The sequence below is a fragment of the Choloepus didactylus genome, chromosome 10, assembly GCF_015220235.1.
Source record: "Choloepus didactylus isolate mChoDid1 chromosome 10, mChoDid1.pri, whole genome shotgun sequence".
Lineage (NCBI taxonomy): Eukaryota > Metazoa > Chordata > Mammalia > Pilosa > Megalonychidae > Choloepus > Choloepus didactylus.
The window spans coordinates 50,607,857-50,625,162 of NC_051316.1; the positions used below are offsets into that span (position 1 = coordinate 50,607,857).

Below are 17,306 nucleotides of genomic sequence, written 5' to 3' on the forward strand. Positions count from 1 at the left end.
GCGGAGCAGCCGGGCCCCGGAGCAGTCCTGGCGGCGGCGGCGGCGGCCACGGCCAAGGCCATTCACGCACGTATACACCCGCACACCCCCCGCGCAAGCATCCGGCCGCCCGGCGCGTATACGAGCAGCACGTCGAGGGGGTGGAGGGCTGAAGCCGCTGCTCACACTCACTGACCACTCCCCCTCTGCCCCCTCCCGGCTCTCCGCTCCTCACCCCGCGCGCTCCAGCCGCCGCCAGTGTGGGTTCTCTGCGGCCGGCTCCTTTCTCTTCTGTCTTCTCCTCTCCTCTCGGATCCCCACCCTCTCTCCCTCCCTTTTTCTCCTGTACCCTCTGTTCCCCTCTGCTCAGCTCCCTTTCCCTCCTTTCCCCTCCTCCGCAGCGCCTGCATTATTTTCTGCCCGCAGGCTTGGCTTGCACTGTTGCTGCAGCCCGGGGAGGTGGGTGGGTGGGTGGGTGAGTGGGCGGGAAGGAAATTGTGCAAGTTGTAGGGGAGGGGGTGCCCTCTTCATCCCCGCTCCCTTTACCTCTTCTAACTCCTTCCCCTCCTCCTCCCCCTTCCCCCTCCCCGCCCCCACCTCCTTCCTCCTTTCCGAAGGACTGGTAACTTGTGCGGAGCTAGCGGCGGCGGCACCATCCAGGCGGGCACCATGGGCACGTCCGCGCGTTGGGCACTCTGCCTGTTGTTCGCGCTGTGCTGGGCGCCCCTGGAGAGCGGCGCCATGGGAGCGGGTGAGTAAGGACGCACCCCTCCGCGGGCTGCCCAGACCCTGCTGGGGCGCCAGGGGGCCCAGAGGCGCGGGTCTCCCTTTGCCCACCCCTCTCCAAGGAGGCGCCTCTCCGCTGTTCTTGTCTTCTCTCCCTCCCCACCCTGGTGGCGCCTCTGAGCTGTCAGCGCCGCGGCTACGGGAAGCCGGGCTTGGGGGACGGCGGGGTTTGGGGTGTCCTAAAGGCTCTCCTGAACTAGTCTTCATAGCCTTACTCCCCTTCCCCCAAAGCCACTGCTTTGCCTCGTTTTTCACCCGTTTGCTAGGGGCCTGGGAATGTGGGCTCCTGAGCCATTGTAACAATGGTACTGCCTCCTCTGCCAGGCGGAGTGTTAGGAAGGAGGCAGGGGGCCGGACCCGGCCGAGACGTGCGCCGCAGCCCAGGTCACGCTCCTCTGACTTCGAGGAGGATGGAAGCGGGAGGTGGGCGAGAATGGGCGCCGCTAGGGACGCGGGGCGCCCAGGGCCCGCCCGGGAAGAGAGTCCTCCGGCGGCCGTGAGCAGACGCACGTTTCGTGGGCGGCAGCTGGGAGGCTCCGAGGAGCTGCGAGAAGTGCGCAGCTTGCGCACCCGGACTGCTGCTTCTCCGGCGTCGGGCCCCCCTCTCTGGAGTGCGGGTAGAGGACTGAGGCTTTAAATAGGACTCCGCTCTGGGTGCTTCTCCCCCTCCCCTTTCCAGCCTTCGGGACGCTTTTGGAAACCTCTCTCTTCTCCCGAGTGGTTGAACGGGGTAGGAAGACTTAACCAGGTTAGTTTGCTCATCCTTCTTCGCTGTGAGGTTTCCTCGAAAGGACTGAGTTCTAATCTAGTAACTGAAATTAGCCTTTATTCTCAACAATAGATCAAAAAAGAGGCGCGAAAGCTGGGAGAGGTTTTGAGTGGCGGTGGCCTGTGTGTGTGTGTGTGTGTGTGTGTGTGTGTGTGTGTGTGTGTGTGTGTGTAGGGGGGGTGTAGGTGTGTGTATGGGGGCTCTGCCGCACTGGGCCTGAGAGATAGACTTCAGCCACTCTCAGACTCCCTTGGGGTCACAACAACTTTCCTGGGCAGGCAACAGGATTTCCTCCTCTAAGGGGGTTCGGTCAGAAGCCTGGCGGGTCCATGAAGAGATGTCTTAGGGGCCTGCTTGCCAGTTCCAGGCAGTCGGGGCAGAAACCACCCCAGTCTTAAGCACAGGTTCCACAGTCCCCAGCTCCTGCTGCCCGGTGGCTGAGGAGGCTCGTGGGCTTGCAGTCATGTGTGTCTTCTGAAGTGAGGGAGAACTTTAGAGTCTGCGGTCAAGCGATCTCTCAAGCAGTACTCGGGGGTGTTAAGTCTGCGAACTGCCCCCCTGCCCTCTGGTTCCGAGAGTCGGCAGCCTGTGAAGCTGGACCGGCTTTTCTGCGCTTTGCGATTGGCTGGCGGCCGGATCACGTTTTGGTTGGTCACGTGGCTGCGGGGACTCTTAGCTTAGCTGCCGCCGAAGTGTTCTCTTCAAGGGAAACAAGAAAGACCACCGGCTTTCCCCTGCCTAGACTCCTTGGAAAAGGCAAATGTGTAGGGAAGATGGACTAGGATGTGTAACAAACTGGAAGACTAGAAAAGCCTTGCTTCCAAGAGATTTCAGACTCAACGGTTAATCATTAACTTTGTAAGCAGTTTCTCAGAACAGTGCTATGGCTCGCATTATATCTTTCACTAACATTTCAAACCACTAAGGTGTACCAGAATTCACTGATAACTGTCCTGGGAGTTGGGAGGAAACATTCATTTTTGCTGCATGCCCCTTTGTAGTCTTTGAATTTGACATGTTATACTTTCACTTGTAGTTTTTACCCCATAGAATGCCGGCAATGCACCTAAACTGTTGCAATTAGTTGAAGCCATATGTTCACCTTGTATTAGGTAGATAAGGATCCCCTTTACACACACACACCTTTGTCACACAGGAAATACATGACAATCCCTACCCAGTGGGAAATAGAAGCCCACCCAGGACTCAAGTTCTTCAAAGGAAAGAAAGTACATCCTTTCTGAACTGGAAGGAATTTGGGGTTGGCAGAGGCAGGTATTGACCCTAAGTCAACCCAGACTGGCCCCTGTCCTAAATTCAAAGCCCCAGGGCACATAGCTGATTTTCTGGCCCTGGTCTTCTACACTTACCTATCCTCTGCCCTCTACTCCCTCCCCCCACCCACACTTGTGGTGCTGGTCTAATATACTCCAGGACAAGGCTAGGTGTGCTCTAAGACTCTTGCTCTAATAAGAGAAGTTAAAATTCAGTGGTTGTAGTATCTCTGATTGCAAAGTATTTGGGGGATCTAGAATGTTTTCCTTCAGGCCAGGGGTTCAAGTTTAGGATCTGGGGTACCATATGTTCTTTAAGCTAGAGCCCAGGAGAACCAGGGTTTTGTGGGAGCCCTTCAGATAGGCTAGTAACTAGCAAAATAGTAGACAGAGACCACTCTTATTGTGGAGAGATTGGTGAAGACTGGCAATAATAGGTGGGCAAGGAGGGCAAGGGAAAAATTAACTTGACTCATCCAGATAGCACCAAGGGAAGGTGTGACAATGATAGGAATCTGCATCTAGGGCAGAGAATGAGCATGTGAGCAGTGTCTCTACAGGAGGGTCACTAGTCAAGTCCTTATTGACAGTGACAATTTCTTGAAGTCTTGAGCAGCTTTGTTCCCCCAAATCTCCCTCTTGCCCACTTGATATGGCATTTAGCTATAGCATCTGTCCTGTATCATTCTGAGCCTCTGCTTTTATTGCTGAAGTCCCCAGATACCTATCACACATTTAAAGGCCAAGTTCAGCTGAGCTGCCAAATGTTAAGACTTCAGTACAACGAATGGATACCTAAGTGCTAAGCTTTGCTAGCAAAGGTAATTATGACAGCCTCCATGCTCAAAAGGAGTAAAGACCTGATTGATGTTTTTCTGCCTTTATAAAATTGAATAACCATAAAGTTGACTTAACCTCAGTAATTTAATTACCAATCTAGAAGAGGTGAAAAATAATTACAACCCCTTCTACTCAAGGAGGAATATCAAGAGTTAAGATCTCCTCAAGTAGAACCTGGCCATAAGATCAAGAGAACAGATAATACACAGCCATATAGTTTTGGGTTTTGATCAAAAAACCAGAAGACTTCTTAGAAATGTAGATAATTCATATTAAATATCTAGACCATTTGCTGTTCTCACAGAACATGAATAAAGTCATTCTTTTCAATAGAGGGAAGAGTGATCAAGACTAGGCAGCCACCTTGATGACTTCTAGGCAAAACTAAATTTACTGAGGATACTGACATTTTCCCAGAAAACCTCCCTCACACACTAGCCTATAGGAAATTAAATGCTTTACCATGAAAAGGTCTGTAATGATGCTTATCAGAAGTGTACCTGTCTTAGGAGAACTCATCATGGTGCACTAATACAACTGCCCTCCAGATGCTTAGTTGATAGATTAAAAATTGCTTAGTTTGTTCCCTTCTAAATCCCAAGAGAGTATACAGGCTGCAGCATGGCAGACTACTTTCAAGGCAAACTGTTCAAAAATACCTTCTGCAGAGGTAGTGAGTGGGATGTACCTGTTGAGCAGGAGTAAGTGGTCCAGGGGCAATTTTCCCCCCATGGCAAAAGAGATTTTATTTTGACTAGGAAATCTGAGGACTTGTGGCTTTTCTGAGAACTTGAAGGCAAAGTATGACTTTGCTTGGGGAAAATCTGGCTTTGTAAGTGAAAATCATCTTAATTTCACTCTGCATTTTTCAATCGGAATCAATGTCTTTCTGCTAAGCTCTTCTGTTGGCTTGCGCTAAAGACTAACACCATTCATATCACCTAGTTAGATACCCTCACCACACTGCAGGAACTAAATGAGATGACAAGTGATACCTTAAGGTTAGCACACTTTCCTCTTTGCGTGAAGTCTCCTAGGAAAGCTAGGGCTTGCTGGTTACTATGAGTTTCTCTGTTAAGTAAGAAAATGTCTGCTAGGTGCTCTGAGAATTAGTATATACAGAGATTCTGCATAAAAGTGCTTAATGTTTGCTTAGAGATCCTTTGATCCTGTGCCTCTTAATCTTAGAGATGCTACATAGGTTGTGGAGAAGGGTAAGCTTGGTCCTGTAGTTGAGATAACTCGGGAGGAAGAAACTACAGAGTGACCAATGGTACCACCAACTTGGGGAATCTAGGCTGGCCCTGCTGGCTAGTGGCCTTCTGTATCTGGAAGTGAACTGGGTTGGCAGCAGTAGTAAAGGGCTTGCAATCTGCCAAGCAAGAGAGCTAACACCTTGGTGATAGACAATATTTGCAAGTCATCTCATATATTATAACTTAATACTCTCCTCCAAATTCTATGAGTAATTGGGGTTCCTAGTTTAGGGACTGTCTCTGATCTTCAATTTTCTTAAGAAGGCTTTCCAAGACCTGAGCTATGTAGGTTTGCTGAGTAGGTTATAGAGTGACGCTAGCCTTCTTGGTACATCTGCCTGAAACCATTTGACTTATGTCTACTGAGCCACGCAATGCCAGGCATTAGGGGGTACAGTGACTAGGGAGTTGGTTCCTGCCTTCAGGGAGTTCTGTCTAGTGGAGAAGTCAAACCAGGAAATCAGTGATCCAAAGAAAACCTGGAATAGAAGCTTTGAGTATCAAGCAGATCCAGTATTTAAGACAATCACAAAAATAGCAGACAGCAGCTGAAGAAGGCTGAGTTTCCACATGCTACCTGGGTTACAGCTTATGAAGTTTCCGTAAAATCACCAAGAAATGTGACAAAGCCAGAACTATTCCATTTCTGCAGGTGATCTTACAAAAGGGACAAGATTTAGGCAACAGTGTATTGCTGCCAACATTGTTGAAAAGAGCACTCAAACATGAAAGAAGTAAAATCCAGGTCTGATATATCAAATTTCTGACCTTACCACTTAGCCTCTGCTAACTTCCCCTGTGTATCTGAACTGCTCTCCTCACATGGAAATGAAGCCAACATCCCACGCTCGCACACACTTTCTGACAGACTAGTATGTGAAGGTACACTGTTTTTAAATGATAAAATGCCCCAAAGATGAGGTGAGAGCATAAGGAACACTGCCCTTTGTAAACTCAGCATCTTTCAAGTATCCCAGCAAGTGAAACAGCTTGTCACACTTGGTTTCAAGTTCAGAAAAGCTGGGAAGAATGCTTTTTTAAAAAGCCCATAGTTAAGACCAACTTTATTGGTGAATTAATAAACCAACTGATGTGTGTCCAGGAAAACTAACTAGTGCCTAGAGAATCTTTATTTGCCAGGCACCAGGTCTGAAGTTACAGAGATAAATTCCAGGCCCTGCCTTAGGGCATCACCACTTCCAGGAGTGGAAATAGGTAGTTAAGCACATGGGTAGGTGACAGTTGTGTGAAAGGCACAGGGGACTCTGGGAACACAGCCAGGCCACACCTAGTTCTACCAAGAAAAGAATCGAAGGCTTCATTCAAGAGGTAACATCTGAGCCAACTCCTGGTGGATAAGTGAACAGCAGTAACATGGGCAAATCAAGACAAAGCAACAGCCAGGGCAGAGCGTGGAGGAAGTAAGTGGGGTTCCCTGGGGCTGTCAGCTCAGCTGGTACAGCCTGAGCATATGGTGGGGAGTAACTAATAGGGGCAAGTCTGGGAAATGGGTAGGGAATTTGGACTCAATCCCAGAGACACAGGGAAGCCAGGAAGTAACACCATCCTTGGCAGTTCTGGCCACTGTAGGTTGCTTGACTCACTATCTTGATTTGTCTAGAGAAAGCAGAAGACTGGAGGCAGAGGAACAAAGACAAATTTAAATTTAAGTGAGAGATAAGGGCTTGGACACTGCCGGGGCTTGATGGCAAATGTCAGGGAAAAAGAATCTGGGCTCATTACTGGACCACTGTCGAGTAAGTAATAGGGCCAAAGATAGGGCACCCAGAGAGGGGAGGGTAGATATTAGAAGAACCCCTTTACTGTATAGTACTAATAGGCATCTAAATAAATTTTACCTGCCTGATAGGCACAAGAGCTTTACCTCAGGTTGTCACCATCATGTCTGCTGTAAGACTGACATTAACCCCCATGTCCATCCAGTGATCAAAGGCATGAGGGCTTATGGGGGTTAGTAGTATATATTCTGACCCAGAAAATGAAATAGTTGCCTTCATTGTAGATAGAATCCTTAGCAGTGGATCTCAACATGTAATCTTGGACCAGGAGGGTCAACAGCATCTGGGAATTAGTTATTAATGCAAACTCAGGCCCCACCTTAGACCTACTGAATCAGAAACCCTGGGGGTGGGGCCCAGCATTTGATATTTCGACCCAGCCTTCCAGGTGACTCTGATGCATGCTAAAGTTGGAGAATAGCAGAATTAGTACTTTCCAACCCACAGAAGCTAGTAACTTCTAAAGTAGATCAGGTGGAGAACTGTTCCTCTGATTTACTGGAACACCAGCATGCCCCAGAAAAGAAAACCAAGAGTTGGATCCTTCCAGGGAAAGAACTGCAGAGGAAATTCTGTCAACCCTTTTTAAAAACTAGAAAAGGGAAGGGAGGACTCTATGTCAACAATAAGGCTGTATTATGGTAGTGCTGCCTTGACAACTGAAACTACCTCATTCTGTATTAATTTAAACTGGCTTTACTGCTGTATCTGGAACCAGGCCTGGGTTCAAAGACTAGCTCTTCCAGCGTGACCTTGAGCAAGTTCCTTCTCCAAAGAGTTTTCCTGATCTGTAAAAGGGTAATGATAATGCCCACCATGTAGAACTGAGAATTAAATGAGTTAAGAGACATGAAGTCTTAGAATAGTGCTTGGCCAGCAACAAACATTCAGTTCTTGATCCACAATTCTTAACATTATCTCAAAAAGATGACAGTTGGTATATAAAATTCACATATTTCACTGAATCAAGATGAACGTAAGGATTTTAGGTTTTAGTTGGCCCCAGACTGGTTCTTACAATGTCTAAGAGGCTGACTTTAAGGCCAGGACACAACCTTTGTGCTTGGCAGCTCAGGCCCTTTTCCTTAAGCCCCTCCTCTGTTGTGGTACTTTGCCTCTTACTAACTTTCTTCCCTGTAGGAAAACTTTGCTGACTCAGAAATCTGTTTGTCTCAAAATGAGTTTTAGCCTATGGTTAGAAAGACTGTCATTAAAGTGGCAAGCAGTAGAATGAACCAGACTAAAAATACATGCCCTTGGTGGCACCAGAAGTGCCCTAACAAATGGACGGAAGAAATTCCAGTGGGTAACAACACCTGTAGGCTCAAGCCTGGGGAAGGGCATGAGAGACCTGAGTGCTCGGCCCTGATAGCCCCCCAGTATGACAGTGCACACCCCCCTGTGCAGATGGAAGGGCATGTCTGAGCCCAACCTCAGGGACTTCTTAGGAACACGTTACCTATGTGCTGAGCATTCAAGCCGGAGTGCTCCTGGGAAGATGCTGTTTGGAGCACTACAGGGAACTGGGTAACCCAGTCTGAAGGCTTGGTATTTACTGTAAAGTCTGCAGTTTTTTTGTTTGCTTTTTTTTTTTTTTTTTTTTCTGATGCTTACATACTTATCTATCTTCCGTGTTAACCCAAGCAGAGACAATTAGCCAATGGCAGGCTGACTTCAATATGCATTTAAAACCCAGAGTTTCTTGGAGCCATTGAACTACCACCATGTCTGGGTAGCAACCTTAACTGTTTAGGGAAGCAAGGATCCTGGGACACAGGTGCCTTGAGTTAAAGCTATTCCCATATCCTAATATCATCTGCATACATGACAGTATAAGCCCTGTAACACGAAGACATTCATGGGCATTCATTACAAATTTAGATAGCCACATAAGTGACTAGGTACAAGTGTCTTCCAGTCCCCTAACCCAAAGGGGTAGGAGTGTTCATTCTAAGTATTAGAGCAAGAAGGAAACCTACATCTAGTCCAACAGTTTAATTTCTTAAAGCAATAAGAACCCTTTTCAAATTAGTACAGAAAACCTCAGCGTTCAAAAGAAAGCCTTCCTGGTTGAAACAGAGAGGAGAGACCCACAGCCCTGCTGTCATGGCCTTTCCCTGCACTTCTTCTACCCATTTGGACATAGGGCATTCCTGACAAGCACTGTGGCTTTGAAAAATCTGCTAAAAAAACACATTTTACTCCAACTTTTCACCTTTCTGAGCAGACAGACCTGGAGCTCTGGAGCACCTAGCACTTCCTGCTCCAAGATGATTTGTTTGAGGTATCACTGGCTTTAGCTTAGCCTATGAATTTAGAGAATCGTAGGTGTAGATGATTTCAAGCTTAACCTGTTCCCTTTATGAAAGTATAATACTGAACTTGAGACTTAACTTTCATGGATGGAAACAGACTACAGGTTCACAATCCTGTAATCCCCAAAGCTTTGGAAACCCAAAGCTGCTTAACTCATTTGGCGCTTTCACTTCTCCCACAGCATTGCCAGTTGAGCAGCAGAGGTGTAAAGGTAGAATCTTTTTGAATTTGGACAGAAATTCCACAGTGTTCTAGGCAGGCGGCTGAGGTCTTGGCATCCAGTTTAGCTTCTGAACTGCTGCCGCTCTACATGATGCAGGGAATGCAACAGAGCTACGTAGCGCTTTCTGCCAGTAGCAAGCTCTCAGAACAAAGTGCTTAGGAAATGAGAAACTAGAGACATGACGTCATAAAGCTTAAGGGTCCTTTATAAAACTAATGAGCTCCACACACACCCGTAGCAATCTCCCCTTTTAAACAAGCAGAGGCATTTCATAGCACAATGTACTCCTAACCATAACTGTTCCTCCTTCCTAATGGTATCTGCTGTGCACTATGGGAAAGCACTGCCTTATAAAAATCAGTTACTTGGGTGACACGGAAACATCTAGACTCAGCAAAGATAGAAATCAAACTCTTTTATGTCTTTTTTTTGGAATAAGCACTAAGAAAATGCTATGCCTGTTACGAGCCTGCTCCATATGGATTCTTGAGGCAGAGTTGCTGGAATTTTAATATCATTTATTACTGTTGACTGTTTATGTATTACAGTTAATTTCAGAGACTCACTTTGACCTGTTAAAGGACTAACATCATAGGATGTTGTGTACCCATATTGTTGTGTACCCAACGGAGTGTCTCTGAAACCTGCAGTTTCAAAATCCATTTTAAAGGTGATCTTCCAGGTGTTTATGAAGTCGGAAACAGTCCTTTTAAACTTTATCTTTAAAATATATTCCCCCATAATTTGAAACCTACTTTTAAGTCCCTAACCAGTCTGATTATCTGGTCACCTTTTAAACATGTAGCTATCAGTAGCAATGCTTTTTTTTTTTTTAAATCTCATTTTGATTTAACAACCTTTGGTAATTAAAAGCTTTAAAGAATTCAGAGACTATCTGCCTTCAGTGTTTCCCAACTGTAACCTTTCCAAGTATATTTATATCCATCTTCTCTGACTACAAATTGTTCTTTTTCTACTTTTTAAAATAAAATACTCAAAGTAGATACTTAACACCCCCAGAGTCCTCAAAAGATGATGTGAGGACACAGAACTGCAGCAAATCCCCCTGACACATGTAGCCAGCACTGGGTCTGTATTGAGAATACAGTGGCCCGGAGGGGAGAGGAAAACCAGGTTCCTCACACTTGGTCGAGCCAAATAAAAACTCGCAGGTGATGCTCCCTGACAACAACTTCTGCCCTCCCCGTATTTCTCCTTCTAAATCCTTAGCATCTCACATGTAGTAACACATTTGTGGAAGGAAGGAAGGAATTCTATGAAATATAGGTAAGGGAAGCCATTAAAATATAATGCTTTGTATCTGGGTCCTCACCTGGGAGCAGAGCATAGCTATAGTTTGTAAAGCAACATATTGAGTATCAAGGAGGGCAGTCACACCTTGGTGAACTCAACTTAGACAGAATTTGAATCTCCTTGGAATTAGCCACAAAGCATAGAGTGCTCACAGACAGCAGGGGTAGCTGGTACTAGGGAGGCCACTAGAGGCTTGTGTACACAACACAAGAGTTCCAGTCTGTGCCTGTCACTATAGTATCTGTCCTTATGCCAGCATGGCACAGCTGCAGATGCTGAAAGGTGGCAGGAAATCGGAAGGCTTTCTGCTTGGAAACCCTTCCTAAGTGATCTGCATGAACCATAGGGCACCACTGGTTTTCCTGAAAATTTGCTCTAAGGAACCAGATATATGCCTCCTATCTCAAGGAAATCACATCTACCAGGAGAACAGAACTGCTAATGATAGAGAAAACCTGAGGGCTAGCTGCTATGCCAGGCCAAAAAGTAAGTGCCCTACCTTAGTTAAATATCCATACATCAAACATAGGAAAACTGAGTTCGGAGAAGTAGAATCCAGGACTGTGGAACTACCTCACTTTCCTCTTCTCTCATCACTAGGTTAGAACTGATTTCCCTTTGCTTCTTAACTGTAGTTTCTTGCTGCTTTTTTATCTTATCCTGGAACTATTTTGCAAACATGGCTCTTTCCAATTAACTCTCAAGTTGTAAAACTAGGAACCATTTATTAAACCTCTATTTCTGTCTTCTCTTTGCTGCCCCTTAGAAGCCTGATTTTCTCCTTTTAATAGGAATATCATTCATGAATGAAGAGTATGGAATGTGGACAAGAAATACCATTAAAGATTAGGATTTGGCTGTGTGACTATAAGCCACACTGGTGGCTTTACTAAATTAGAGAAGCTAGTCCAGAGGCATGTGTAAGGCACTGTGTGGTATCTCTACAAACCAGATTCCTTCTATATTGTTCTGGCTTCATTGGCCCAAGACCACCATTATCAGCCATCAGGCCCAATTTTCAGGAACCAAAATGGAAGAAAGGGAAGGAGAATGGGCCCATAACCTTTAAGGAGATTTAGCCCAAGTTGTGTATACTATTTCTGCCTACATTCTATTGGCCAGAACTTAGTCCCATGGCTACACTAACTGCAGGGCAGGTTGGGAGATCTAGTCTTTAGCTGGTTGCCTTGTGACCAGTCAACTGTCAGTGACTGCCCCAAGACTCATCCATCTCTGGTGCTAGAATGGCTTGATAAGTCTGCAGCTATCCCTCTGAGAGGATCGCTGTCTATAGGTTTTGGGTAACTTTCATTGCTAACTTAGCCCCCTTCTATCTAGGGAGAAAAGACAAATGTGAACCCTCCCAGTTCCAGTGCACTAACGGCCGCTGTATTACTCTGTTGTGGAAATGTGATGGGGACGAAGACTGTGCTGATGGCAGTGATGAAAAGAACTGTGGTAAGTTAAGCATTTGACAGTCTCACTTGCCATCTCACTTGGACTTACGCATTTTATTGAAATGTGATAATGTTTTCTTACTTCCTACAAATGTATTGAGATTCTAAAAATAGAATCCATGCCTAAGAATTGCTCTGAACCAGAGTCCAAAGAACTTATACTTAATTCTAGAGGAATATAATTCAATGTCTGCTGTGGGGTTATTAACTTGTTTATGAAATGTTGGAGATAAAGTAGAGTTCCTTTCAAATGATAGGACATGGTTTATCTTGGATCAAGCAAACATACGGTATAGGAAACTGGGGGAAGCAACAGAGACCAGAACTAGAGACAGACAGAAGATTGCTTAGAAGTGTCTACTCCCACCCCCCTTTTAAAATTCTAAATGACTTTGATCCTACAAAAGAAAGAAAGTCATTGTTCTAGTTTGCTAATGCTGCTGGAATGCAAAACACCAGAGATGGATTGGCTGTTTTTTTTTTTTTTTTTACAAAACAAATCGTACATTTGATTGTTCACAGTACCATTACGTAGTTGTACATTCATTACCAAAATCAGTCCCCGACACCCTCATTACCACACACACAAAAATAACCAGAATAATAACTAAAGTGAAAAGAAGCAACTAAAGTAAAAAAGAACACTGGGCGCCCTTGTCTGTTTGCTTGTTTGTTTCCTTCCCCCACCTTGCCACTCATCTATCCACAAGCTAGACAAACGGGGGTGTGATCCCTATGCCCCCCCCCCAATCCCACTGTCCCCCCTCATAAGCCACATTTTTATACAATTGTCTTCAAGATTCATGGGTTCTGGGTTGTAGTTTGATAGTTTCAGGTATCCACCACCAGCTACCCCAATTCATTAGAACCTAAAAAGGGTTGTCTATATTGTGCGTAAGAGTGCCCACCAGAGTGACCTCTCGGCTCCTTTTGGAATCTCTCTGCCACTGAAGCTTATTTCATTTCCTTTCAAATCCCCCTTTTGGTCAAGAAGATTGGATTGGCTTTTATAAAAGGGGGTTTATTTGGTTACACAGTTACAGTCTTAAGGCCATAAAGTGTCCAAGGTAACACATCAGCAATTGGGTACCTTCACTGGAGGATGACCAATGGTGTCTGGAAAACCTCTGTTAGCTGGGAAGGCACCTGGCTGATGTCTGCTCCAAAGTTTTGGTTTCAAAATGTCTTTCTCCTAGGACATTCCTCTCTAGGCTGCAGCTCCTCAAAAATGTCACTCTTAGTTGCATTTGGGATATTTGTCCTCTCTTAGCTTCTCCGGAGCAAGAGTCTGCTTTTAACGGCTGTCTTCAAACTGTCTCTCATCTGCAGCTCCTATGCTTTCTTCAAAGTGTCCCTCTTGGCTGCAGCAAGCTGGCTCCTTCTGTCTGATCTTATATAGTGTGCCAGTAATTTAATGCAGACCCACCCAATGGGTGGGCCAACACCTCCATGGAAATTATCCAATCAGAGACATCACCCACAGTTGGGTGGAGCGCATCTCCATGGAAACACTCAAAGAATTACAATCTAATTAACACTGATAGTCTGCCCACACAAGATTATATCAAAGATAATGGCGTTTGGGGGGACATAATACATTCAAGCTGGCACAGTCATGGACACTAAGAGATCCCCCTAAAGTTTCAGGGGGCTAATTTACCTCTGGCATAGAAACTACAAGCCTGTACAGATCAAATATCAGATAAGGGTTCTTTTTTTTAAATTTATCTGCCTGCAGTAGATCCTAATTCTCAAGCATTAGGCAGAGTGGAAGACATTCTCTTCCCCAAGAGAATGGAGATATAACGTCATACCCATTGACCATAATAGATCAAAAGTTCACTGTGAGAAAGGCCTATTTAAGTAATCTATGTAACTTCACGTCAAGCCAGAACTGCTATTCACTACATGGCTAGGTGACATGTAGCTACCTTGAATACATGCCAGAGTTTGCTTTATTATTCCTTTGTTCTATGCTGTAAAACTTCTGTATCATTGTTTTGTGTGAATGCTGATCTTACCATTGTCACTTACCTTTTAAGAAGTGTTATATGAGGATATTCATTATACAAACTAAAAATACAGGAAAAAAGTAGACAATGCAGATGTTGACTACCATCTTATGCAATTACTGTTATCTTCCTGCATCATTACTTAAACTGGTATCTTACTTTCCTACAGCTGATGGGCTGGATGGCCTAAAAAATGACAAATTAATTGTCTTACTGTTCTGGAGTCTAGAAGTCTGAAATCAAGCATCAGTAGAGCCTTGCTCCACCTGTAGGGGAGAGAATGCCTAGATTTTGGTAGCTTTCTGGCAGTCCTGGGCATTCCTTGGATTGCAGAGGCATCACTGCAGTCTCTGCCTTCTCCATCTTCATAGGAGCTTCTCCCCAATGTCTGCATCTGTGTCCAAATTTCCTCTTTTTATAGGACACTAGTCATGTTGTATTAGGGCCCTCCCTAATCCAGTTTGGCATCATCATAGCTAATTACATCTTCAAAGACTCCAAATAAGGTCACATTCTTGAGACCAGGAGTTAGGACTTGAACATGTCTTTTTGAGGGATGAGTTTAACCCAAAACCAACAGTATAAACACGTGGCAGATAACATCCTATGCTTGTTCTCTCAAAGCAGTACAACATTATATTTTCATACCAATATGCACAGCAGCAGTTCTTTGTAAGCAGAAGAATTCCATTCTACAAATTCAGGAAAAAAAAAAACTCATCTCCTGTCACAGGACTAAGAATAGTTGTGGGCAAAACATTTCCATCATTTGCATTTGAACACTAACATGTTAATCTACTCTACAAGACACTGAGTTCTGTGCTATTTCTGGGTTTCCTAGGTAATATTTCTCTCACTAGATATCTCACTAGAAGTTCCTCACCCTTGACAGCTATTCTCTTGGTGTAAGTAGCAAGAAATTCTTCTTCTCTTCTAAACCAGGTATTTAGCAAAATCCATTGCTTTTTCTTATTTCTTATTATGAGTTAATTATTCTCTTCATATAGTGGAAGTCTTCTTTTACCATCTGACTAAACTTATAGAAACTAACCTAGTGCATTCAGCAAAGTGGTGGGGTACAAGATCAAAACCCAAAAATAAGTAGTGTTTCTATTCACTGGCAATGAACAAGCAGAAGAAGAAATCAAGAAAAAAAATTCCATTTACAATAGCAACTAAAATAATCAAATATCTAGAAATAAATCTAACCAAAGATGCATAGGACTTATACATAGAAAATTATGAAACATGGTTAAAAAAATCAGAGACCTAAGTAAATGGAAGGGCATTCCGTGTTCATGGATTGGAAAGCTAAATATTGTTAAAATGTCAGTTCTACCCAAAGCCAATTTACAGATTCAACACAATCCCAATCAAAATTCCAACACCCTTCTTTGCAGAAATGAAAAAGCCAATCATCAAATTTATATAGAAGGGTAAGGGGCCCCTGAATAGCCAAAGCCAACTTGAAAAAAGAATGAAGTTGGAGGACTCACACTTCCTGATCTTAAAATGTATTACAAAGCCACAGTAATCAAAACAGCATTTTACTGGCATAAGGATAGACATATAGACCAGTTGAATCAAATTGAGAGTTCAGAAATTAACCCTTTCGTTTATGGCCAACTGATTTTTGACATGGCAGCAAAGACAACTCAATTGGGAAAGAATACTCTCTTCAACAAATTGTGCTGGGAAAACTGGATCTCCATTTGCAAAAGAATGAAGGTTGAGCCCTACCTCCCACCATATACAAAAATCAGTTTAAAATGGATCAAAGAACTAAATATAAGAGCAAGAATATCCAACTCCTAGAAGAAAACATAGGGGAGCATCTTCACGGCCTTATGTTAGGCCATGGTTTCTTACACTTTGCACCCAAAGCACAGGCAATAAAAGCAAAAATAGGTAAATGGGACCTCATCAAAATTGAAAACTTCTGTGATCAAAAGACTTAATCATGAAAGTAAAATGATGAGCTACACAATGGGAGAAAATATTTGGAAACCACATATCCAGTAAGGGTTTAATATCAATATATAAAGAAATCCTTCAACTCAACAACAAAAAGGCAAACAACCCAATTTAAAAATAGGCAAAAGACTTGAATAGAGGTTTCTCCAAAGAAGATACACAAATGGCCAATAAGCATGTAAAAAGTTGCCTAACATCAATGGCCATTAGGGAAATGCAAATCAAAACTTCAATAAGGAGGCAGGGCAAGATGGTGGCATAGGGAGGTGTGGAATTTAGTTTGTTCTCTAGGGCAGCTAGTAAATAGCCAGGAACTATCTGGAACATTGGTCTGGGGGGACTTCTGTGACCAGACACACATCATACACCAGTCTGGAATGGGTGGAGGGGCAGAGATCACAGCCCAGAACTGTAAGTAAAGTCTCTCAAGTAAAGTCTCCTCACTACATGGCAGGCTGTTTAGGAGTCACTTCCCTGTGGGGAAAAGAAGCAGTTTCTACAAGGAGCAAGGGAAGGTAGCTCAACCAAGCTCCAATTGTGGATTTAATTTACAAATTTGCACTGCTGAATACAAGCTCTGAGCACAGATAAACCTGGAGAAAGCACAGAGGTCGCTCTCCAGCAGAGAGGATGCAGGGCTGACCAAAAAAAAAAAAATGCTTTTGGAGTTGGTTGAGCTCAGAATACTTGAAAAGGGCTGTGCCCAAGAAAAGGGGCACATAGTGCTGGGTACCAACTCTGGCTCTTGATTGGAGAACCCTGGGGGCTGGGGACTGGCTCTGAAGGGTGTTTTTAAATTTTTTTTTATTTTTTATACTTTTTAGCAGCCCAGTAAAGAAAGCAAGCAGCAGGCATTTTCAGTTGTCAGCACTGCCCCAGGTGAGGGCAGGGTTAAGATATGTCTGAGAGATAAAGTAACTAGTCAGGTAAAGGAGATAATTCCCTGAGGGCATATCTTCCCCAAGAAAAAGGGAACGCAGGGCCCAGCACATGTGGCAGCTCTCATTCAGAGAGTTCACACTCAGGGGCTGGAAAACAGAAACAGTTTAAACCTACCTTCTGCCTCAGCCTCTGTCTCAACCACAACCATCAGGGACAGGGTCTGCTGAGAATTAAAGGCACCATACCACTTTACGCCAGTGGAGATCTGTGGGCTAACAAGCACCACCTGCAGGGGAGGATAGGAAAAGCACAGAATCAAGAGGCTTCACAGGAAAGACTGGCACCCTGCTGGGTCTCATCCTCTGGGAAACTTGATACTGATTACACCCTCTTCTTCAGTCCTGGGCCTGTCTTATCTGGGAAAA

At 44.5% G+C, this 17,306-nt stretch overlaps 1 protein-coding gene across 2 annotated transcripts in view; it reads left to right on the forward strand.

Annotated features, from left to right (window-relative positions):
- Positions 1-487: 487 nt before the first annotated feature.
- Positions 488-17,306, forward strand: part of VLDLR (very low density lipoprotein receptor) — a 45,852-nt gene continuing 29,033 nt past the window's right edge. For both annotated transcript variants that reach the window (XM_037797878.1, XM_037797879.1), the window contains exons 1-2: positions 488-730; positions 11,895-12,014. In XM_037797878.1, the coding sequence (XP_037653806.1) occupies positions 649-730; positions 11,895-12,014 (202 nt within the window). In that variant the 5' untranslated portion in view covers positions 488-648. The remainder of the gene's footprint in view (positions 731-11,894; positions 12,015-17,306) is intronic.